General features: G+C 35.4%; 2 protein-coding genes across 3 annotated transcripts in view; one reads left to right on the forward strand and one right to left on the reverse strand.

The window, feature by feature from the left end:
- The window catches only part of LOC105222794 (uncharacterized protein DDB_G0284459), a 482380-nt gene that overhangs the window by 127131 nt on the left and 329252 nt on the right, over nucleotides 1-25997 (forward strand). The gene's annotated exons all lie outside the window — the stretch shown is intronic.
- The window catches only part of LOC105223172 (LIM/homeobox protein Lhx1), a 158458-nt gene that overhangs the window by 41176 nt on the left and 91285 nt on the right, over nucleotides 1-25997 (reverse strand). For both annotated transcript variants that reach the window (XM_049454112.1, XM_049454113.1), the window contains exons 4-5: nucleotides 1141-1331; nucleotides 281-499 (exon numbers count right to left, since the gene is read on the reverse strand). In XM_049454112.1, the coding sequence (XP_049310069.1) occupies nucleotides 281-499; nucleotides 1141-1331 (410 nt within the window). The remainder of the gene's footprint in view (nucleotides 1-280; nucleotides 500-1140; nucleotides 1332-25997) is intronic.

The following is a 25997-nucleotide window of genomic DNA, read 5'->3' on the forward strand; positions in this document are numbered from 1 at the left end:
CATTCACATTTTAGTTTCATAATGATCAGCATTCGAGTATCCATTCACACCTCTTTCAACAATGCCAATTACATACATGAATGCCAGCCGCTTTGATAACTCTCTTAAACGGCACATTTATTTGCGATTTCGCCATGCGCCGCCTACATGCAAAGCGCTCATTCATCTTTGTGACAGTTTGCACGCTTTGAAAATATGCGCCAACACTCATACACACACCTTTATAATGTCTTTTGTATCACCATTTTTTTTTGATGATTTTCGTTTATGCAAAACTCACCTGTATCACACGCATCGGCAACCCCGTCTCTTTGGCCAATTGTTCCCTAATGTGCCGTGTCGGTTTCGGTGTTTGATTAAATGCCGTTTTCAGTACTTCCAGTTGTTTGGCTTTTATCGTCGTTCGCGGGCCGCGTCGCTTCGAGCCGTTCGCATCGTCAGGACTCTTGTTCTCCGCCTGCGAATCACCCCGACCGTCAGGATCGCCATCTAAGGAACCCTGTCAATGGAGACAAAAAGCGAATAATATTGAAATGTAAGCCATGAGGAGTTGTGGGGCAAGTGTGTCTGATTTTTTTTCTCGAGTTTTTTTTTTCTACTGGAGCTGAGCAATTACATTTGCGCCGCCGCACAATGGCTCAACGTTGCATGTAAGTAGTACGTACTTGCCGCGCATATTTGTTGAATAACCATTTGCAAATCATTAATCATCAGCGGTAACACTACTAACACAATCGAGTGGCCGACAGGGTACAACATCATCAGCAGCGCACCGCGCATAATCATCAAACGAACGGTCACAGCATCGATTTTGGCGGCGTTAAGCGGTCGGAAAGTCACACACACCTTTGTCGGAAATATTTAATGCCAATACAACAACTGCAACACTTATAACAGCATACAATGAGTTATGACTAAATATTTGGTGCGCCGCTGTGCCGCTTACACCAGCTGTTGCCGCCATTCACACTCGCTGCATGCAACATGTTGCGCGCTTTGCATTTCTTTCCTTATTTTTATATTTTCTTTTATTTTTTTATATTTTTTCTTTTATTTTTTCTATATATTTTTTTTTTTTTTGTTCTTTTTAATTTCTTATCTCCCTTTCATATACTTTAGTCATTTACTAATGATTATTACCTGATCGGAATCGTCATGCGTGTTTTTACTATCCGTGCTCATACTTTGTACTGAGATATCGGATGCTCCCAATGGTCCACCCGCTGAGTCGGGCCCATTCGGTCCCAATACGCCTAGGCCGAGCGGTGGCCCGCGCAAATGTGGCGGATCATCGTCGTCTTCGTCTTCGCTCGCTGAACCCATTAATGAATCTGTAATGATTTACAAGAACAAGAAAACACATTACATGTTGTGATGCTTAGGAAATCAGTCGTAACGAGCGGTGTACGAAATCGGAATGGGAAATGTGTTAATGTGAAAATTACACAAAAATACTACGACGCGCTGCTTACTTGTTATTCGTTATAAATGGAAACGTATTGATGGCATGAAAAATGTATTTTTAATGCAAAATGTTTTGGGAAAGCGTTACTCAGTTTAACAGCTTGCAATGCTTTTTGATAATTTTCTCTATGGTTTTTTGATTCTCATTTTTAGTTTTTGATTTTTTTGTTCTTTCTATTTTATATATATTTTTTTATTTATTTTTTTTTTTTTTATTTTTTTTTACTAATGTTTTTATTGTTTTTTTATATGTTCAGCGAAAAGTATTAGATATTAACTTGGCGTATATGAGAGAAGTATAGGGTAACCTACTGTAGCAAAATTTAGTTCAGCTGGAATATTTCTAACAAAGACCAGTTATCAAAAGGTGGGAATAAAAATAATAAATAAGAAGTAAAAAATCGTAAAAAATAGAAATTTTGATTCTCAAGTCAACTTAGTTTGTGTCTTTCTCTATTAAGTAAAATTTTCGTCAATATTAAAATAATCTGTATTTGACATATTATCTATATATTTATATATGTGTGAAAAATGCATTCAACTCAGCAAAGTTGGCGCAAATACTGAGCTCTATATGAAATACGCGCCCTCCAGTATCTCGTAAATATTATAATGAGCTATTTTGAAAATAGAAGACTGTTATTCGACACGGACGAAGGCACACAGTGCTTCGCTGTCTCGGGAGGAGTACCGCAAGGCTCGGTTTTAGGGCCTCTACTATGGAATGTGATGTATGATGGAGTGTTAAGAATACATTAACCAAAAAATCGCACATGCAGATGATCTCATTGTGGTAGCAGTGGCTAAACATCCGGATGACCTCCGGTTCAATGGTTTTCTGCCATGAGTTTAGAGTTGGCTGAGCAGAAAACGGAAGTATTGATCATAAGCACAAGAAAGGTGGAAGAAAGGGTATCACTCGCCATTGGGAATTTATTTCACAGCCGCATCTGAAGTATCTGGGTTTAATATTGGACTCCAAATTAAATTTTAAAGACTTCGGGTAAAAAATATATAATGTTCTATCAAGAATGATGGTCATTAAGGGCTGCGTGCGTTCCCGCCGGCGAGTTTTAATAGCAAAAGCAATGAGTTCCGTAATATTGTATGCAGCACCAATATAGATACAGACACAAGATATTCTTACTGCTATACGAGTAACAAGTGCTTTCCGAACGATATCAAGCGACGAAGCTGAAGTTCTAGAGAATATGCTGCTCATTGACAGCCAGGGAGACGAATATGCGCGATTGGACTAGCTATCAGTATCAGAGACTTCTGTAGGGGTAGAGGAGAGAACCAAAAGCATCACAACGGTGGCTTATCTCAACCAAAGGACAGTGGGTCTACTGATTAATCCCAGACCACCATTCATGGATAGATAGACAGCATGGAGACCTAGACTTCCACCTAACCCAAATACTAAATGAACATGGATACTTGAGAAGCCATCTTTTCCGATTCCATCACGACCTTAGTCCGTACTGCCCGATGTGTACAGAATGTATAGAAGACCCTGAGCACTTATTTTTTCAATGCTCTCGGTTTTCAAATGTAAAGGGAAAGTTAAAAATTGATTTGTCGGTAATTTTCCGGTGGAAAATTTGACAGCACTGATGTGCCAGTTCTCTTGTAAATGGAAAGCTGTCAGAGCTGACTTTTATTTTGATGACAAAACAAGCTTTATACAGTATTTTAAGTGTACGTCAGTCCGTGTGATAGATGAGACTTAAAGTGTTTCTCTCTCATGAAGTAATACTGAATCCGGTGGTTCCGTTGGAGAGATATGAGTTGGCTTTAGGTTAGGTTTAGCGGATTAAAGTTCCGCACTTCGGCTTTCTACGATTCTTCCAACCATAAAAAATATCATTTTATACTATAAGAAATGCATCTGTTAAGGGTATTCTAGTTTCGGTTTAGTCGAAGTTAACGGTTTTGCTATGTTGACTTTAGTTAACCCTTAAGTTTGGAGATCTTTCACTTATATTTATCTTATTTTAATATTTTTTATGTTTAAAACTACAATAAAAAATTAAAATTATTCCCCAGTAAAATAAATTATTTATGCAAGTGCTTTTTTACTTTCTTTTCAGGTAAGCTTTTGATAATCCATATGATGTTTCTCCTGAATTTTTTTTAAGGTAATTCAGTACAAAATAATTATTGTGACTTATTTAAAATGTATTTTTTTATTATGTTAAAAAAATTATTTCAATTGAATTTCTATAATATTTAATATCTTAAAAAGGATATTTCACAATTTGGACATTTAATCTTTTCGAACGCTGTCCATCTTAGTTAGCTGTTGTATTTTTTCCCTTATATATGTATATCGCTTTCACTATACACAACTTTTGTATATAATTATGAAATTGTCACACACCCTCCAACACATCAGACATGCTACGCAAGCCTTTACTTTTGACAAGTCTGTGAACTTTAACCCTTGAGTGCACGCCTCTTCCGCGACTAAGCACTTCGCATAAGCGCACATCCTTTCAATTTCCCTTTATTGACACACACACACATACATATTTGTATGTATAAAGTGATGCAACGCCACTTTACACATTAGTTACTTAGCTTAGGTTACTCAGCAGCAACAACAACAACAACCATCATGTATCATATTGCCATAGTTATTTGTGCCCGAAATTGCTTAACAAGATGATGAATCAACTTAACAAATGCAATAAATAATATTTGCGCAGCTAATCTCACACCAATGCGAATTGAATGCCCAACGAATTGAGGCCCAGCGACACGTGACCGTGCGCGTGTGCCTTATTGAATGCCGCAGCGCACAGCTATACAAAGCAGATTTGCCGAATAAAGGAATGTCCGTGAGTGTGTGTGTGTGTGTCTGATAAGTAGCCGCAGCAGACAATCAGCGGGCATTAAAGATGCCGCGACCGTCGCTTCAATCACAGCCGCATTTGTTTGTCGCCAAACGCCATACATTCAATATACATACATACACACACATACATAGTAGTATATGGCATCTACACGTCTCCATTGTTTTCGTATTTGCATTTATGTATTGTTGTTGTTGTTGGTTTTGCTGGTGTTGCAAGTTGTTCGTTTGCATTTCTATTGCCGACACACGCCAACATCAGCGTCAACGGCGGCTGTGTCTTATCAAAGTCGTACCATGCAAAATGCTGACACGCGCGCGACACTCACGCATGCAAGTGGCAGGCGCACCGACCCACAGACAAACCGACAGCTGTTTGAGCCCTATCCATATGCAGGTTGTCGGTAGTCAGACAAACGTTGCATACATTTTGGCACTTAAGCGCTTTGTGCTCGAAAATTAATCGCTTTTTAAAATGTGGTGCCTTGAGACCTAAGCTTAGTAGTAGTAAAAGACACACTGGTAGGTTGTCGCGCACTTGCATGGCCTCAAAGGACATTTTAATGAGCATATTATGAAGATGATGAAGAAAGAGTGAAGCGTGTAACGCTCGTCGCTTGTTGGGTGGGAATAACTGTGTTTGTTAATAGACTCAATAAAAGTGAGAAAAAAATCTTCTTGTCTCTATTTGGTAAATATTTCGGCGAAAAACACGTGAATTTTAAAATATGTGTGGCAGCATGAGAAAGCTCTCCTGGGAAATTTGTTATGCAAATAAGATTTGAATAATTAAGTACTCAACGCCATTGAATTAGTAAACTGAAATCCAAATTAAAATCGTTAAATACGAAATTTGAGAGATACTTCGTTGCATTGTTTGTCACTAACTGAGCTATTATTCTGAAAAAACAAGGCACGTTAAGCTGTAAGGTGACCACTTCATGTCCTCTGTTTCTGTTGAGTTAAGAGAGCAATTAATTTTCGTTAGTTTAAAATGCGCCATGCCTCATACTTCAAGACAAATAAATTAATTTGAGTTTTTTATAGAATAAACTTCTTTCTTTTTTTGTTTTTTAACTCTTGTATATAAATATTTTTTTATTTTGCAAGATATCTTCCCGAAATTTGGCTCAGATTATTATCCAAGACAACACTACGGGATAATTTCTTAACAAATTCTTCAGATCAGACCACCACAGCGCATAGCTGCCAAAGAAACTGACAACTTAAGAAAAATATCTCTGTGTACCCTTTTATGCAAATAAGGCCCAAGAAGACTACTAGAACTAGAACTACAAGGGACTTCTTAAATGAGTCTAGGAGTAGTGTTAACAGATTTACAGCTAGCATAACGGGACCCTTTTGAAAAACATTTGCTGAAAATGGGTCTGCCAAAAAAACGATTTCCATTTTCTCTGTGTGTGCCCAGGACAAAACAGACATATAATACTTAGAACCCAATAAGCACTATACCGTGAATGACAAAAATAATAACGAAATATGGTAGTTTCATTGATGGCACCAAATGGTTTGAACGCAAAGAAGAAACGAGACAGCGTGATTATAGAGGTTCTACCAAAGTGCATCAAAATGACGTATCCAGCACTAGCTGAGCTCGACTCTTATCTATCTACCTGTTCTTTTATTCTATATCTTGTAAACTTTTTTCCTTGTTAATCTATCCTTAAGCTTTGCTTTGACTAGTCAGCCTTCATAGTAATCCCCACCAGACTTACACTTTTACCAACGATTTTTCCAGTTCTCGAAACACTTTTCATAAGCACTTTTTGGGATGGAATTCAGCTTCTTTAGGGAAGTCTGATCCGCGGAGCGTCTATTTCAGTTTAGGGAATAAGAAAAAGTCACACGGAGCCAAATCTGGAGAATAGAATGGTTAAACGATGGTGTTCATTGCGTTTTTAGCTTCAAATTCGTTTACAATCGTATTCTTTTGAAAAAAGTTCAACTTTATCAGGACGAGTCGAACAAGAACGCATTATGTACATACTCAAAACATCCACCAAAATTATTCGAACGGACTCGTAAGAAATGTCTCTCTCTCTCTTGCCATCTTGCCTGACGATTTTCAAGCACCATATCTTAAACTTTTTTTTATATTTTCATCAGTTGAAGAGGTCGAGGGTCGGCCAGAACGAGGCATGTAGGCTTGCGTTTTGATAAAATTGAAACACCTTTATCTTCTTCCAATATTTCCAACGATTCCGCATACGAAATTTTGTTAGAAATACAAAAATCTCAACGCATTACTGAGGTGTACCGACTTAAGTAGCTGCTGTAAACAAACTGGTCGAGAGATCGCACTAATATTTGGCATAGTAATTAAGGACAATCCTATCAACTTAGCGGAGTACATTTTTTTGAAATATCATATACCTGGGAAATTTTATTTTAAGTTCCAGGTGCTCTTTGTCACAATGTAAGTACGCTCGATGAAAAAACAGGCACTTATCTCATATATCTGTATTTCGTGCGCTAACGTGACGTCACCAACACCACTAATATTCCATAAATAGTGCCTGAAGTTCTTTCATTTTCTATTGCTTAGTATCCAATTCAGCACAGCCGAAAATTGTCATTCTAAATCAACAGCTGATTAGTTCAGCACCAAACTGTCTTTAGTTGATATTGTTCTTAGACCCTTCTTGCTCTTCAGTAACCCAAAAATAACTGCTATTAGAGTTATAGTTGATCCTACGTGATATTATTGAAATTTTTATATAAAAGCTTGTTTTTCAGCGTGAAGAATTCTAGTATTTTATAAGAGACAAATAGGTTTGTTTAAAGTTAATTTGAAGTCAAGTATTTTTGTGACCTCTGTAGAGTCAAACCCACTTTCTTCGTGATTATTTTTGTCTGGTTTTGTAGTTCGTTATGTATTCCATTTGATATGATTTTTTTATATAAAGTCTCAAAATATATTTGAAAGCTGAGCAATTTATAATGTCAGTTGTAATTAAGTATTGTTACCAGGTAATGGAAATACTTTCGGTTCCAGTATATCTTTCAAAATCACAAACTACATCCTATACAGAAACTAAATTGGAAGAATTGTGCTATTTTTTTTAGCAAATATTCTTATTCTTTAAAACTGCTGATTCTATTTTAAAGTTTTTCCTTTTCCAAGTTTATGAGAGCCAAGCGTTTAAGTGAAGTTACTGCCACCATAACCTACGCATTCACCTCAACCCCAAAACTGACGTTTACTGCTTCTGACGCGTCATTGATATAAAACGAAATGACATGGAATGATTTGGCTGCACTAAAATCCCTTTGGGGAATTCGTTGGGTGCTGCCCTTACAGACAGACAGAGGGTAGTAAAGCGTCTGTGGCGCATAAACATCAACCTAACGGTTTGACAGTACAAACGCATACATAAAAGAGAAGTGAGATTAATGTAACTGCCTTTGAAAGACAGATTTATGCAATTTTTTCGAGTGCAGAGATTTTCAACAACAACAACAACGTACAGCTTTGTTGTTGCAGATGTTCGCTTACAAACATAGTTAACTTCGCATCGAAACCGCCCGTTCGCTTGTTTTTGTTGGGTGTTGAAAATTTTATTAGATTTGTCAACATTTTATCGTTTGTTATATAACTACATATATGTACACATATACATTTGTATGTGTTGAGCTGCCATATTTGAAGGCACTGAAATGTCCTTTAACATTTCCGTTCGGTAATTTCTTGCATATTGTTGAGTCGTGCGGATATGGGCTGTGTAACGGGATATGTTAAACGGCGCGCTTATGCTAAATTCCCAATTGCCGTTATAAATGTGTGCGTGCCGTTGTGCAGGGTTACTTGTATCCGCAGTGCTCTTTTACTTCAATGATTCTGCCTTTCTTGTGGGGTTGTTGTCGCCCAGCCGGCGTATCATTGTTGGTGCTGGTGTTTGACTGGTTTTCACCGACCGCCTTCTGCTTGATGTGCCTCATCTGTTACGAATTAGATTATGCATAATAAAGTTTAATTTATGCGCCACTGCTGCCACGAGAAAAAACCAAAAACAGCGATATGAGAGCCGGTGTCAGCGTGTACTTTGTGGGCAGACATGTTTAAATGTGACCATAATTAGGGGAATTGAGTAAGGTACAATTGGGATGTAGAGACAGATTTATTCTCTTGAGCATTTTGCTATGAATCGGATATTTGTTCCTAAAAAACAGGTTTTTTGATTCAAAATTTTAGTGTTTTTTGAGTTTAAGGGGGCTCCCAATCATATTTTTTTTTAATAAATAAATCCTTTTAAGCAGTCTTAGGTTTAAATATTAATTGAAAAATCCTTAGACCTAATTCCAACTAGGAATATCAGTGACTTTGAACTTGTTGGCTAGGTAGGGTAACAACAGCGCGTCAGTCGTTTCTTCTTTTCGCTACGTGGCGCCAATTGGATATTCCAAGCGAAGCCAGGTCCTTCTCCACTTGGTCCTTTTCCGTTGTTCGTCGAGAGAGGACTTTACTTTTCAATTGGCTACTCAGTCCGAAGTAGCACCTGCTGGCAAGAGATATCCTGCGTTGGATTTCCAGACCATTGTTGGTGGTGTTTATGGAGCATTTGAACTTGTGGTACACCAACAATTTTTTAACGATTTATGAGTATACCTCGATTGTTTTTTTTATTTCTAAGAGTTTTTTTTTCAACAATTTTGAGAAAACTTTGCTATCAAAAACCTAGAATTATATTTATAATTTAGTTAAGAATGGCTCCAAACGAATTTCGTTTGCTTTTTGAAACAGCTTGGTAACAAAGAAAGTTTGTTTTAATATTCTCTTTTGGAGAGTTTCTTATTGTATGGTCTAATATCGATTGCTGAACTTGTGAAACGCCCCAACTTAAATTTTCAGTTAATCTGTCACTTCTGGAACTATTTTTAGAAAATAAGAGTGACTTTTTTGAAGGACTTTCGAAAACTGAAATTTTATAAAATTCATTTTGAGCGATTCTTATTATATCAACTAACATCGTTAGCTGAACTTGTGAAACGCTCCAGCCTCAAATTTGAGTTACATTCGATACCTGAACTTCTGGAACAATTTTTAGAAAATTAGATTTTCTTCTTTGAAAGACTTTCAATTACTTAAGTTGCATGAAATTTTTTTTATTTAATATAATGTTCTTATATTATGCTTTTTATACTTTAAACAGGGTATATTACCCAAGTCCGTCTGTCTGTCTATATCCATGCGAACTAGTCCCTCAATTTTTGAGATATCGAACTGATGTTATGCACACGACCTCTTCGCCCTAAGAAGTTACTAATTTGTTGGAACCGCGGATATTGGACCACTATAGCTTAACTCTACCATACAAACTGAACGATCGGATTCAAGTCGTATTTTTTCTGTTTTGAATATTAGTTTTGAAAATTTCCTAATATTTCGCCCCGCTTAGTTTATTATATTGTATTTCCACCAACATCTTGTTATTTAATTCTCAAATCCTTACCATTCAGTTCCCACACTAGCATCAAGCTTTTCTGTTCACATTACTTATGTTGCAAGTTGCACGTATAATAATGCACAAGTTGATAGGCAACTGAAGTGTAAACAAATCTAAATGGCAACACCAAACTTGAAGAGCTTCAAAACACGTGTTAATACAACACATCTTATAACAAACAACAATAATAACAAGAAAAGCGGCAGCAACGGCAAAAACACTTCAATTAACTTCAACAACACTTCATACAAGTGGCACCTGCAAGTGGCCACTTCATTTTGTTTGCCACAAAATTCGAACTTAATTTCTTTTCACGCACTCACTCGCTCATCGAATGCGCCGTTTATGACGACCGCGACAACGATTTCCTTTACTTCCTGTCATCCAAGCAAACAACCCTCTGCTTGAAGGACACACTACCCAACCAAATATTTTGGGGTGTAAGCATGCGTATGTTAACATGTGTATGTGCATAATGGGCCGTGTTTACTGTCTACACACATACATACATACAAACACAGCCATGGGTGGAAACAAAGCATTCAAAGTTATTGTTTGTGTTATTTTTGTGCTTGTAGCCGAAAGCACTTGTTGTACTTCTTCGTCCATGTGGCAAACGATTTTGTTGTTATTGTTCTTGTAAAATAGCAATTATGCCATTGAAGGCTTCGCATGTTTTCCCACCCAAAGCGTGTATGTAGAGCATACACCCGCCCGCCTCAGCTAACGCTACAAAAACAACAAAACACTGAAAAAAGCAAAAAAAAAAACAAGGAAACCGGCACAGATGCGCCTCGTACACTTGAATATTTGGAACAACAAAAGCTCACAGCAAAATAAATAGCAAAATTTTTTTCTGCTTAACCGCCTCCTTCGAATCACCACCCTCTCTGCCACGCCTCGTTCTACATTGTTTGCTTCTCCAACATACATTATCGTTTCGCATGCCCAATTGTTAGTTTTGAGATAAGCGACAACAATACGCAACAATAACAGAAAAAAATGAAGCTCACAAAAGCAATAACAGTAAAATGTTTTCCCAAAAACCCATAAAAACTATGACACCAACGATTTTCGAAAGTGAATTCTCAAACATGCACTTATTTTTTCGCTTAAGAAATTCTTCTAGTGTTTGTCTTGTGCAAACACTTCTGCGATATTGGTGGCGCTGCAGCAGCAGCGATAACGATTAAAGCTGGTGCACGTGACCCCAGCACTTCAATGGATAGCTCAAACTGGTGTGAATGCTTTGTGGACGGCTGTTTGAAGGCGCACGAGGCGCAAGTGCAATGCAAACAATAGGATATTGTCACGGAGAGTTCATCAAATCGGATGCTTGAAAGCAATGATGAGTCGATAACCTGGGAATGCAAATATTGTGGCATTAGTTCGGGTGTTTTATACAAAGAAATCGTTTTTTTTTCAGTACCATATCGTTACATATTGCTTGCAACAGCGTTTTACGATGCTCTTAAAGTATTAATTTATTTTAAAATGTATGGGAACTCCTCCTGAACTCGCATAAGCATTGTTTTAACTAGTTTGCTAATGTAGAGAAGCTCGAGCCTTCTATTTTTCATTATCGTTATAATATATGCCAATAGTACTGAATTTTAACAAAATTAAATGGAAAATGCACCTCCAATCGTGTGTTGAACTTGTGAAACGTATGTTGAACTTGTGAAACGCATGCTGAACTTGTGAAACGTATGTGAACTTGTGAAACACCTGTCACTGATACGATTGAATCTTAATTGAAATGCTTTTGACAACTCACTAGCTAAGCATTTATTAGTATGTTTAAATATTTTTTCATATAAACTATTTTGTTGGATAATTGCAGATTTAATAATAACGTTAAGACTAAAAAATAAGTTATACTAGTTTGACATGTAGCCTTAACCTAGGCATTTAACTTGTGTGCCAACATAGCCGCACTCATTTTTAATGAGAGACAACTTTGTTGAATTCTGAGGCGTGATCTAAGCTAATATACCTTTTTAGGTTTAGCTCTAATCTATAATTGAACTTGTGGAACACTTTTATTCATAACTAAATAAGCAAAACTGAAACGCTTTAGGAGCAAAATCTGTTTATTTGTTAAGTTAAATTATACCTAACATACATATGTCTTATTTTGAGTGCCAACAACTTTGGTATCAGCCTTAAAAAACAAAAAAAAAAATATAAAAATATAAAAAAAGAGGTCCTGGCATCATAATCGTTGGGGCTATTGGTTACACAAGTTTAAGCGTAAGTAAAAATCAATACCCGAATAACTCTTCACTAGTGGCAAGACTTTGAAAATATGCAAAGGAGCAGGCCTAGCCAATGCGCTTAATCCTCATAGATTGATTTGACCAAGCTAAGTTTCAATTATGCACAGATGAATTTCAAGCGTTTTCAATACAATTCGTTGCAACTATTTGAACTTTGCTAGCGTCGACGCTTATAAGGAAATGTCATTGTCTCATTATACCATTCCGTTCAGCATTGTTAATAGTAATACATACACTTGCAACTATGTGGCGACTTTTACTTGTTTCTTCTGAATAATTTGCATTTGTATGCTCCGTTGTTTACAGCAACAAAGAATTTCTGGCTAGCTCTGGCCTTTGAAACATTTACTCTTGCAGAAAGAAGCCTTTCTTTGCCTTGTACTCGTATGTTTCCTTTTGTTTGCATTTTATTTTCGATTTGCTTTGATTCAGTTATTCAACCCAGACGCGTCCGGTGCTTCACTATGTTTACTTGCCACATTTTTATGTCTTCTCTGGCGCAATGTAACATCTACGCGTTTTGCTGTGACTTGAACCAAGCTACATACGAGCATTCAGGGTCACATTTAAGTGTAGTAAAGTCACATATGTTCGTGTACATGTTTCATTTCTGGGTTAGGCATGCTGTCATAGGTCTTGAAAGAGGCAGAAGATATGCTTGGGTGGTATGAGACATATGTACTTATGTAAGTGTAAAGAATTTGTACGAAAACGAAAAAAAAATATTAAAACAGTTTAAGATATATTTTTTATTTATGAAATGTAACGAAAATTAGATTACTGTGTTCAAAAAATCAGTTTGTGAACTTCTGGAACACTTGGATGATTATGTTACAGGTTTCAATTATAACTTTGAATTAATTTTTACACCCTAAACGGGGTATATTATTTTTGTCACGAAATTCCTAACACCCTGAAGGAAACGTCAGAGGCCCTATAAAGTGGGTAGGTGTATAAATGATGAGCGTAACAAGCTGACCATGTCCCACTGCAAAGTATTTCCTCAGTTTCATTATCCAAGGGAATGTCACAATTAAATTTCTATCAAAATAAATGAATTCAGTAACGCTGTTGGTCTATAAATATTTAATGAACTTGTGGAACACTCAAAATTTAGTTGAATTCAATAGCATTTAAGTAAATTTTTTCATTATTTTTTATAGTTCAACTCATTAGGAGCTTCCTCGAACTATTTGCAACAACAATAATACGATATTGAGCTTGTAAATAGCTTTTGAACTTGTGGAACACTGGATTTTCACCTAATACAATGCTTAAAAAGCACGATTGTTATTATTATTTTCGATTATAATTGTACTATTTAGTTTTGGAAAGCTTTGTTAGTTGGAATTTAACATCTAACATCCTCTCAAAACTGCCTACCGCGGCCTTATTGCTCTAAATTCGCTGAGTGGCGACTTAAGCTTGGTAGTAGTAAATGATTCTGAGTTTCAGATATACTTTTATGTACATATATACCACTTCTGTGCTTAGTTTATCGCAACTCTCTGTGCATCCACTTGTATGGTCACCAGTGGCCACTTGAACAAGTGCCGCGCGGTACTTGCGGCAGCGTTGTTGCAACAACTACCACTACGCAATATTTACCAAAGCGGAAGCTCTCCAAGAATTGTTGTTGTTATTGTATTCCGGCTATCTGTTTCGTTGGTAAACACATCTCATCACACAAACTGTGTGTGCTTGTGTGTGGGAGGAGTCTACAACACTAGTACACCACCCGCACACCACACACCCATCCATCAACTTATCCAAAGCTTAACAAAGCACAAAGTGTTTGCGTTGACTGACAGCAAGTGAGTTGAAAATTTCGGTTGTTTCACTTTTGTTTGTTTATTTGGGTTTTCTGGTTGGAAAGTTTATCTCGGTGGTACCCAATTGAGTGACTGGTTGGTGTTGGTATTGGTGTTGCTGTCGCTGCTTGTTTTGTTGTAGGCTGTGCTGGTTGCTTTGTGGTGGTTCGTGTGCGCTTAATGTTTGCTTTAATTGTTGTACTTGTTGTTGTTGCTTTTGCTTTTGCTCTTGAGCTGCTGTTGTTGTTTACCCACCCGCTATTTGCGTGCACTTGGCCTTTGGCACACCTATTTGTGCCTCAGTCACAGCTTCCACCATTCACTTTCAACCGATAACGTGCGCTTACCTCCTTGCTGGCTGCACGCACAACTCAACACTTGCCACACGACGCGTATAATGCGTGGCACATTATAGACTTACTGCGCTGCATAAGTATGTAACTGTATATGTCTGTATGTGTGTGTATCGCAGTTTTTTCATGTTTCTCCCACTTTGACGCACACACATTAATTTCGAATTAGTTTTGCATCATATGCTACGCCATGCAGAAAAATCGTCTAAACGCGTTACCGCCAGCAGACGAACGCAGCCACAGCTGAGGCTGCCGAGAAATACACACCAGAGCATATCCTTTGAGCTGGATTGTACGTAAAATTGTGTGTGTGTATGCCGGCAATTCGATTTTATGGGAAACTATTAAAGACCTCGCACAGTCGAGTTGAGTGGTGTGTCTGAGCCGCCACCAGCTGGCTTGTGGCTTAAGCCTGTGGCAGTTACAATGCCTTCAGCGCCTTCGGTCAGCCACTTGAGGCAGGCGCTGCTTGCTACTTCGTCGTGTTCGTGTGTTTCATGCGCATGGATGTGGAACAGATCGGCGGATTTTCCACGTGAATGCGCGCCTTGCGAATGGATACCCTGCTTGGCTATATGGATATGGGTGCTGTAACGCGCTGTTTTCGCAATCGCCAACAGATTTGCGTGCTCTTTCGCCGACTGTCCATCAGCTTAGCGTTCATAACTTGTCTGCGAGCGCATTTGTTTGTAGAAATTAGGTTAATACCGGCTGTTGAGCATAATCGTGAATTGCAACTTGTGGCAAGTCGCCGTCACTTGCATCTGTAAACCGTACATAGCACCTTGCACTCTTCGTTGCATCTTTTAATATTTTGCGTTTGTCGTTTTTGTTTTACTTTTTCGGTCGTTGGTCGCTGGTGTCCAACTGACAGTTGCGATTTGCGCGTGTTAATTGAAAGCTGCAAAAAACGGCAAAATGGGTTTGGTGGCAAGTGCCACAAGTTGTTGAAACAACTAGTGGATATATGTATGTGTAGTACTCTCTTAAAGCTTTAAATGCATGGGAAAGTAGTTCCTGCTGTCAAATTTATTGTTGCTTGATTTACGAAAGTGTTGAGCTAAACAAAAGTGAGATTGAATAACAGTTTTTTATAGTGATTACAACATAATTACATAAATTTTTTTTATAAATTTGTTAATTAAAGAAAAAACGAAGGGTTTAATGTAAATATTATTATTTAAGTATTCATTATTTAAGTAATCATTACTTTTAAGTACCATTACAATTACATGTAATCATTACTTTAAGTGTTATTAGCGATTGCATAACATTTTCATGATGTTTTCAACTCATTACAATATAAAGTGTAATGATTACAATATAAATAGTAATGATTACTACAATTATTAAATATTATTGTACTGATTTTTGACCATTATTGACATTCTTGATAATGCTTTATTTTTTTTTAGTTCAAAAGAGCAGGTAATTGTGATTTAATTACTTGTAAATTGTTTTGTAAAATGAAAAATTGAACAACAGTGAAGTAATCATTACTTTAGGTGTTATTAGATGATGAGAAGACACAATTTTTAAAGTTTATATCATAATAAAATTTAAAAATGTTAATTTATTTAAATGTTGTTACTTTACGAAAAATTAATATATATCGTTTTGGAAGTAATCATTACTTTCAAATTTAGTATTAAAGTATTGTTACAAGTAGATGTAATTCTTACATTAATTACTTTTAAAGACAAAAATATTTAGAATGATATTTACAATTAATCATAATGCAAATAGTAATGATTACTGTAATAATAAACAAATATTATTATATATTTGATATAATAATAATAATAATAATGATTATTGCAGCATTACTAACGCTGTTGGTAATTCTTTTGATTTGTTTTTAAGTAAAAACTGAGATATAATCCTGATATAATTCGTGTGGCTGGCTGTGAGAAAAGTTATTATTTTACAAGTAGTTATTATTCACAAGTAATCATTAATTGTATATGTATTTTAAGTACCATTACAAGTTCATGTAATCATTATCTTAACTACTATTAATGATATTTATAATCCATTATAATATCAAAGGTAATGATTACTGTAATTATTGAAAAATACTGTAATGATTACTTAACCATTACTAGCATTATTTGTAATTCTTTGAAAATTATCGTTTAAATTTAGTTTTTATTTTAAAATTGATTTTTTATCTGAAAATGTGAGTGTAATGATTACTTTAAATCGTTTGAAAAAACTGACTATATAATTTTTTAAATTAAAAGTTCGTTTCTATATTCATTTTAAAGTCAGTTGACTATTTATTTACTACTTCTTGTCAAACGTTAGCTTAGTCAAACCACCCCAAACGCACCCTTAACCCAACCAGTAGAATAATATCGACCAATTTTGCCAAAGCTTTGAGAGGAAGACTTAGAGCCGTAGGCGTTTGTAACAAAAAAATCCTCATTTCAAACATTTAAATGTCAAATACAGACAACAAAATTACACAACACAATTTAGTTAGGTGAATGCACAAACACATACACACACATGCAGCCGCAAACTATCACGTGCAACATTCATGCCACAAACTTTCCGTTTAAGCAGAGACAAAAACACGCTAAACTGCAAATTGCTGCTGCCGCTGCAGGCCTCTAATACAAAGCTGACAAAGCCCAACCGGAACAATATCGGGAACAACAAAAAAATCGCACACAATCTCACACTCCATTGTGTGTGGTGCATGCAACATTGAAAGTGCCACACGTTAGTTGAAGTTTTGTGCGCGTCAGCGATTTTGAGGCAGTTGCATGTAGCAAAGACTGAATTCTAACGACTACTAAACTGCACCAAGTACGAGCTTGCCACAAAACGCCCCCTCAATGCTCTAGTAGTAAAGTGTAGGAAAAAAAAAATTAAGAAGAAATGGAAAGCGAAACGCCAGTCACCGATAGTCTGCAAAAATTTAGTTCAACTTGACTGCGCGCTGTCAATAGCAAAGCTGACGCGGATGGGGTGGGATGAGCGTGTGGGAAATTCAACGAAAAATCACTTGAATGACAAAAGCAATGAAGTTTAGGGAGCAAAAATAACAGTTGTTGGAATATGCTTTAAGATGGAGGTAAAATTTAGTTAGAATTCGAATATATTTTCATTTTAAAGGTACTTGAATTAGACTGAAATTTGAATGCATAAATCTGTAAAAAATTCGAGAAACCCTGAAACATTTAAGCTTCGCTCCAGCACAATCCATTTTAACTAAAAGTCTTCGTCGGAACTTGACTCAAACGTAATCGGACTATAGCCGTATCAGTACCGTGGCTGCGATGAAATGAACTGAAACTGAGCTTGAAGTGAATCACAAGTCGCGCTGCCACTGAATTCAAATCAAACTGCAGCTAAACTCAAATTAAAGCGAAATGAACAAAAGCAAATCGAATTTAATCGATTCGAAATCGATTTTTGTATGCTGAACTAAATTAAAACTGAAACTTATTCGAAGCTGAGCTTAAAAGAGCGTTAAGTGTAGCTTAAACTATAACTGTGTATTGAACTGCAATTAAATTCGGCTTCAGATGAAACGTAAATGGAATGCATGAAAAACTGAGCTGGAATTAATCGCATTTAAAATAAATGAAACCAAGGTAAATGCCAACTGGAGCTGTAATGAAACTAATCTGTTGAATTATTTGAATAATGGGTCGAATTGAGCTACGAAGGGTCATTAGTTGTGCTATCTGGAGATAATTTCTTAGTGAAATACTTTTAAATGGCTTCAAAAAGTTTTTCAATTTTAATATTTGGCTCCAATTTTGAAATTAAACTGAATATCATCAATATGGCAAGCCTATAAAGACAAATGAAAATAATAATAATTTTTATGAATTAAAAAATATATAAATTTTATAAATTTATTACATTTTTTTTTAATTTATCCAAATACTTCCTTCTTATATTATTTTTCTTCGAAAAATTAAAATTAAATATATTTTTAAAAAATATTTACTGGCAGCCTTGGCACGAAAAAATTGTTAAATATTAGAACAATCTGTTCCAAAAAGTTGAAATAATTGTTTTCAGATAAATTCCTTTAATTTAAAAAAAATATTTTTTTTTCTGGTGGCAACTCTGTTTTTTTTAATTGATTTTTTTAAACTTTTTGTTCGAAAAATATTAAAAAATGTAGAAAAAATTTATAAAAAATAATATAATGTTGGCAACCCTATTTCACAATAAATCCAATTCAAAGGAACCTTCAAGTTTTAACAGAACAAACGCTTAAAAAAAGGTGATTGTGATTTCCTTACTCACCAACAATTTTTTTTCTTGTGGCAACTCTGTTTTCTTACATGGATTTAAAAGAACATTAACCGAAGGAATCTTCAACTTTTCTCCAATATCAAATAATGTTGAAAAATTTGTAAGAAATTTAAAAAAATAATATATTGTTGGCAATCCTATTTTCCCAAGAAATCCATTTCAAAGAGCATTAGCCGAAGGAAACTTCAACTTTTCATTCAAAAAATATTAAATAATGTAAAAAAAAAAATAAAATATTGGTGGCAACCCTATTTCACAAGAAATCCAAAAGAAAATTCAAAGAGCATTAACCGATGAAACCTTCAACTTTTAATATCGAAAAGAACAAACGCTTTAAAAAATACATAAACACGTGATTGTGATTTCTTTACTCACAACAATGTGGCTTGCCTCTTTATCAATTATTTATAAAAAGGAGATAGGGTACATAACGATGCCTTGTTTCAAATTGCCATCAAGCGCCTAAAGCCTGGTTAGCATGCAAGCTGGTATAAATACAATCCCACGATAAAAAATACACACACACATATACATATTTACACCCACTCTTCGCCTTTTACAAGCCCATTAAGTTACCCTAGTCATTACTTTCCTACTATGTTTACATGTATGTATATACTTCAACTTGCCTTTGGGTAGCTGCCAGCACTACTCCTCGTGTGCGCTTAATAGCAATTGTTTGCCGTTGAGTTGTTTCTAGTTCACACGTGTTTTCTATTCAACATTTTCTTAGACACATTTCACTCGAAAGACAGCGCCGACAAAAGTATTCTAAATTTTCTTCAAACACGCAATCTTCACCCGCAACAGTCGTAACCGAAGTGGCAGTAGTGGAGGCGGAAGAAGAAGCAGAAGCAGCTTGTTTATTTTACAAATCGTCCGCATATCAGTTAACCGAAATGCAAACACTGCTTATAAATACAACAAGCTAATTTAGCGCGCAGGTGGATTGCCATTGAAGGAAGTTGGTAAGAAGTAAAGAGGATAGTGCAAGGTACTTCCGAGCGGCTATAGATAAGTCTGTTTGTGTGTAGGAAGAAAAGTGTTTAAGTTGGAAATTCGAAAATTGTCTGCCAAGTAATTTGAAGGTTGAATTTTGCTAAATTTTTACTATTATTTTTGCTTTGATCTGATTGCTGCACACCTTAATGAAGATTCATCTTCCAAATTGCTGAACAAGTTGTTTGTTTATTGCGACTTGAAAAAGGCTCAGATACCAAATAAAAGCACTGAAAAAATTGTTCATTTGGTTACTCGGAAGCAAATGATCCGATCACTATCAAATTCTGTATGTTCTATATATAGTTCTCCATCATCCAATGACCTAGCACTTTTTGATTCAAAAATCGAATTTTGGCTGGCCAAAAAGGACCAACAGTCATCTTTTTTAAGAACGTCGCTTTTTATGAATTTTCAACTTTTTTGCAATCCTAGATCATTATACGGACAATGTGTTCTAGTAACACTGTTTTCTCATGTTTCATCAGCGGTGAAGACTGAAATCACTGCAGCAGTGGAGGATCATCTGTTTAGCACCATCGGAGATCGCGTATAACTTGATAAAAATATTTTTTTTTTCAAAACTTCGTATAAATACCTCCGTAAAATTGTGGTATTTTGTTTTTAATTTTCAACAATCCAAAAAAGAGTTGCCACCATTTTCATATACATTAAAGAATGAAAAAAAGCAAAAGTTGCGAACATTTAGCAAAGAAAACGTTAAAAAAATGGTGTCATAGGTTAACATTTTGAGGGTTCTACGGATTTCCTTACAAATTTGGGTATTAATTTTTGGCAGTGTTGCCATATGTGCTTTAAAATCTTTTTGAAAAAAAATAATATTGGCGTCTAGTGTATAATACTTTCTTCATTAAACAAAAATAAATAAAATAAAATAAAAAACAGAGTTGCCACCTTTTTATAATTGTAAAAAAAAAATATAAGAAAGGCAAGAGAATCTAGAACCGTAAGCGTGTTATAAAGAAAATGGTTGTCGCTTTGAAAAAATTTTTCCAGAAAAACGGGTTTAAACTTTCAGTTCCGACCGTAACAGTTTAGATGCCGGGTCAGCAAAAAACCTGCATTTCTGAAAATAATTTGATTTTTAAAATTGCTTTGGTAGATCTTTACTTGAGTTAAACTTTATTCAATAAAACAATATTTTTTGAACCAAAGGAAGTAAGCCACCCTTCGTTACTTTTTCTAAAACTGTATACCCAACATTATACGCCCATACAACTGCGCTTGTATTTGTGTATTCTCCCCTGTGACAAGTGTTTCTATTGTGTTGGTGGAGCAGAATGGACCTGCGTAAGTGTGCAAGTGACGGCGAGCGGGTGTGTCAGCGTGATAACTAAATTAACGAATGCTTCACAAGTGCTCGCGTACTCCACTCACGTTCACTCATACACGTCATATACACACATACATGCTTACATTATAAAACGTGTGCGAAGCGCGCAAATGAAGGGAAGGAATTTAATGCGGAACTAAAATGATGAAACGCATAAATGTAACTAATAAAATGCAAAATTGACTGAACAGCGGCGCGGCAACGGCAAAATAGTCGAGTAAGGATAAACATGCTCGTTGTTGCGTATATATCTATGTATATGTGTGTGTGGATCTTTAATATACTCCGTGTGGCAGGTTGCAGCGCGGGCAACTCAAAATGAACCGGCACAAAAATACCAGAGCAATTCGAAACGCTTAAAGGCGCTGAGGCTATGCATATTATACAAGCATATGGGTGTATATGTGCATGAATGTATATATGTGTGTTGGTGTGTATTTATGTGGGCTTGTAAGCAGTAGACCGGCCTTTTCAGCCATTTGGGGAAGGGGAGTCACATTTTTCAGTTAGACTAAGCGATTTATTTAACACTTGAACAGTCAGCAATGAAGTATGGCATCAGCACGCTTGGCAGCCCAGCCGCTGGGCTAACTTTTATGTCAAGGTTGCCTTTGTAACAGGAGTGGTACATGTGCATACATACATATGAATGTGCGAGTAGATAGGCAAAGGTAGCTGGAAGACTTCCAGTGGAAGTAAAGGGGGAGATGTATAATGCATATGTATGTATGTAGTTGAAGGTGCGGAAAACATGAAACAACATAATCAAGTGCTTGCAAGTAATATATGAAGCGCTCGACAGGAGTGGTATAATAATATATTCATATATATTTATAGACGTATAAGGACATGCTGGCCTCTGGTAGGAAAATAAGTTATCTGTTCAGCAATTTTTTATTGTAATAAAAAGTAATGGAAGTATTTTTGCAGATATTTTGATATCTGTCTTACCTTAAAAGCAAATATATTTCAATATAGGCAAGATAACTTGTATATACATACATAAATAAGTATATAGTATATTAGGGTAAGTCAAAAAATACAAATTTTTTCGCTTGGTATTCTAAAAAATTGGTTGTTAGACAACTTTGAGAAAATCTCTCCTAGTATGAACTCTTAATAGTTAAAGGAAGGTCCTTCCCCCGGCATTTTTGTATTTTTTTTCTTATTTTGAGATAGAAAAAAATAATTTCTCCCTTCCAACTACTTAAAAAAAATATTTCGTTCTACAGATTTTATAATCATGAATTAAAGTAACTTGAATTTATCAAATTTAATAGAATTTTGAAATATAGATGTAAATGATATTTGACAGAGTTGCCACCTAACTATAAGTACGAATTTGTTTGAGAACGTTTGCACACGATTTCGTTGTTACTAAACTTTTAATGTGTTTCAAAGTATGAGTTTAGTTATCAAGTTCTACCAGGGTTGCCACACTTAGTAAATTTTGAATAAGTTTTGATTTTACATAATAGAAAATCATAAAATGGGTACTTTTTAAGTTGTATTATTGCAAAAGTATGAATACTATGTTGCCACATAATAAATACATATATATCAGAGTTGCCACCTAATTATAAATATGAGTTGGTTTGAGAATTGTGTACACGGTTTCGTTAGTACTAAACTTTTATTCCGTATTAAAGCATGAGTTTAGTTATCAAGTTCTGTTAATGTTGCCACCCTTAGCAAATTTTGAATAATTTTTGATTTTACATATTCCAAATTCATAGTATGGGTACAAAATTAATGCTATTCGAAGTTGTATTATGACAAAATTATGAATATTATATTGCCACATAATAAATATTTATGTATTATACAAAACTTGCAACATATTTACAAAATTTGTGCTAATAGTTGTTAAAAGTTGTTATCTCTTCGTTTTTTGGAAAATTAATTTTTGTGATTTTTTTTGTTTCATTTTTTTTTTGTTGTTAATTTTTTTTTAATTTTTTTTTTTTTTTAATTTCTTTATTTTTTTTTTTTTTAATTTCTTTATTTTTTTTAATTTTATTTCTTTATTTTTTTTTAATTTCTTTATTTTTTTTTTAATTTCTTTATTTTTTTTTTAATTTGGCAATTTTTTATTTTTTTTTTTTATATTTTGTCAATTTTTTTTATATATTTTTATTTACTGTTTTTATATTTTTTTCTATTTCCAACCTTTTTTTCGCTGCAAAAAAATATCGAGGCCCAACGGTAGTCACCATAATCACCACATTGAGTTATTGATGTTTCGTTTTGCAACTTCGTTAAGTCTACGCGGATTTGCATACAGTTTGCCTACATAATCCAACTACCTTTATACATATACCTATAAATATATGTATGTGTGCATAAATGTACAAATCTGCATTTTTGTATGTACATTTATATGTATGTATGTATGTATCTGTAGCTTAGCTTGCCTGCCAAAGTCAACGTTGCAAATATATCTAATAAAGCAATTTGCTAATCTGCCACAGATCGTTTGAAATAGGTAGACGAATAAAAGTGGTTTTATTGTTGTTGCTTTTGCCTGAATTTGAAAAAAAAAATATTTCGCTTTGATTTTTGTTGTTTGTGTGAGCATATGTATCGGTATGAGTTGGCTTTGAGCAGGGATTACAGGACAATCGGCGGCAGACCACACACACAACCGCATTGATTTCAGTCAAATCCTGTTTTTATTGTTTAAAAACTCTATATATGTACATATATTTGTGTGCGTAAGCGCGTTTTTGTCAACTGCGGCGCAACATGCAAATGTCAAATACAAATGCTTGCGTGGTTATTTGCATGAAAGCATGTATATATATACATATATATATATATATATATGTATGTGTGTATGAGTGTATGTATATGTTTGTATTTGCTCATTTTGAAGTTTGACTGTCTCAAATGCATCAGCGGTAAACCAAAGCGAGCTCAGCGCTTGTGCCTCTGACAGCTAACCTTCAGCCATTCAACTTCACTGATCTATGAGGTGCTTATATATGTTCATGTATGTGTATATATGTATGTGTTTCTATGTGATCGAGATTAAAATTATGCGCTTTGTTGACTTTTTCTATTGGGATTAAGGTGACACACACTGAGGCAGAGCAACAATAACAAAACAGATACATACTAATACATACTACTATATCTTAACAAAGGCCTCTGCAAGTAGACACCAAAGAGCTTCGATGCAGAGCTGACTGACTTCAACTGCGTGTGGCTTCAGCCTCCGTTACTATAATAACTGCTGTTATTGTTATGGTAAAAAAAAACTTTGTTGTTATTTTTGTAATTATGCTTATCGCCAATGTTGATTTTTCTACACATTCACCCGGCAATCTCGCGCATATGATTAGTGACACATTTCGAACTGTCATGCAGTTGTCGCATGTGGCACGTCAAGAGTGCTGCTGCCACACATGCACCTACTCACATCTGTTCCCATGTGGCATCTTCTCAATTTCTACACTCATATGTAAACGCAGCGCCTTCGCGTGGCATTACCTGCCTACGCACTGATCGCCGCTACCGATTTGCGTCCAAGTTGCCGGTTGCCTGCAGGTAAAAGCGAGCCATGCAAGCAACACGTCAACCGCTCTGATCCATCCCAATGCGCTGCCAATCATCTGAATGAGATCAATTGCTGATCATTGTTAAGCTGGGATTTACAAATTGCACCCACACACACTAACACTCACACATATACATACTATATAAAGCGTAAGCAGCTAGCGGAAAGGCACAAGATTTGTATATTTTCCTATTTGTTGTTGTTGCTTTCCGCTTTGTTGCTGCGCGATAAGATTTAGTTAAATTTTTAATCCTTTCACAAAAGCGGCGGTTGGTGCTACAACAATAATAATAACAACATTTATATATGCATTTCCATTCATCCATAAGATCTAGAGTCGTCCTATGGGGAGTTGTAGAGTGTTTACTATGACAGAAATTTGTTGTGTTGCTGTTTACTTGCACGCATACAAACATTCAGCGCTAGCTGCTGGAGGTATTAGTGGTCTTACTGCCATATATTTATATGTAAAATATTCCCAAATATTTGTATGAATCGCATATGCGAAGGTTAATCTTTATATAATCATGCCTACTAATCCACTAAAACATTTAGTAACAACCTCAACTGAGATTATCCTGTTTGCTAACGGTGTTTTGGGTTTCTCTAACAGCTAAAGAGCATTATGGAAAAATTTGCTTTCTTCTGAGCCAAAATCTTAATGCAATCCTAGCAGGGTAGAATGGTTGAGAGTTTTAAGACACTTTTTGATGTCTGAAAAGACCATTTCTGCTCTCTTGAATATCTGCAGGGAGTACCATTTATGTTTGTTCGAATTATGCCAGAGTTTTTCTTATAAAACACATGAATACAGAATTTTGATTTATTTAATTTTGTGCAAATGATTTTACTCCTCAAAAAAATTTTGCTAGAGAATTGAAATAAAATCGAGCAATTGAGTAAGAACTGTCAAATAAATGTATATTATTCCTTGAAAATGCCAAAAAATTATTTTAAAGATTTCGAAATGAGCAATGAACTGGTCTCATAGCGTTGCCAACTCCCTATAAAAAAATATTCGCTTAAATGCTCCAAAAAACCTAGTACACTCGCCAAGGCAAAGCGAACGAAGTGGGCGAGAAAAATTTATTTGCGTATATAAGGAAAAACAAATAGAGTGGCAACAAATTGTTACAGTCTTCAATCAACAAATGTCTTTAGAAGCTTATAATGAGATTTCTTAATGTAAAACTTTTTTCCTTATCTCAATACTTACAAGGTTAGGTTAGATTAAAAAGGTCGATCCTGTTGCAATCGTCAACAAGATTTCACTTGGGGTGCTTAGAACGACGGCCCATTGAGATACCTAAAACTCCTACAGAAAGATCATAAAGACCCTCAAAATTCGACAAAGTGCTTTTACCACAAATTTCTTGAGGCAGGTGTATCAGTTTTGGTTAGCTGAAAGTATGATTGTCGAGATATTTGAACCTCAAATTTACAAAGGATGGATAATGGAGGAGAGTGTGTTTGGATGTTTTTACCTCACCTTTCTCCATACAAATTTGACAATTTTCGTCCGATAAGATGTTTAGTCTTAAAAAACTGGTCATTAACCAAAGTCTGCTGAGCTTA

The sequence above is a fragment of the Bactrocera dorsalis genome, chromosome 4 (assembly GCF_023373825.1).
Source record: "Bactrocera dorsalis isolate Fly_Bdor chromosome 4, ASM2337382v1, whole genome shotgun sequence".
NCBI lineage: Eukaryota > Metazoa > Arthropoda > Insecta > Diptera > Tephritidae > Bactrocera > Bactrocera dorsalis.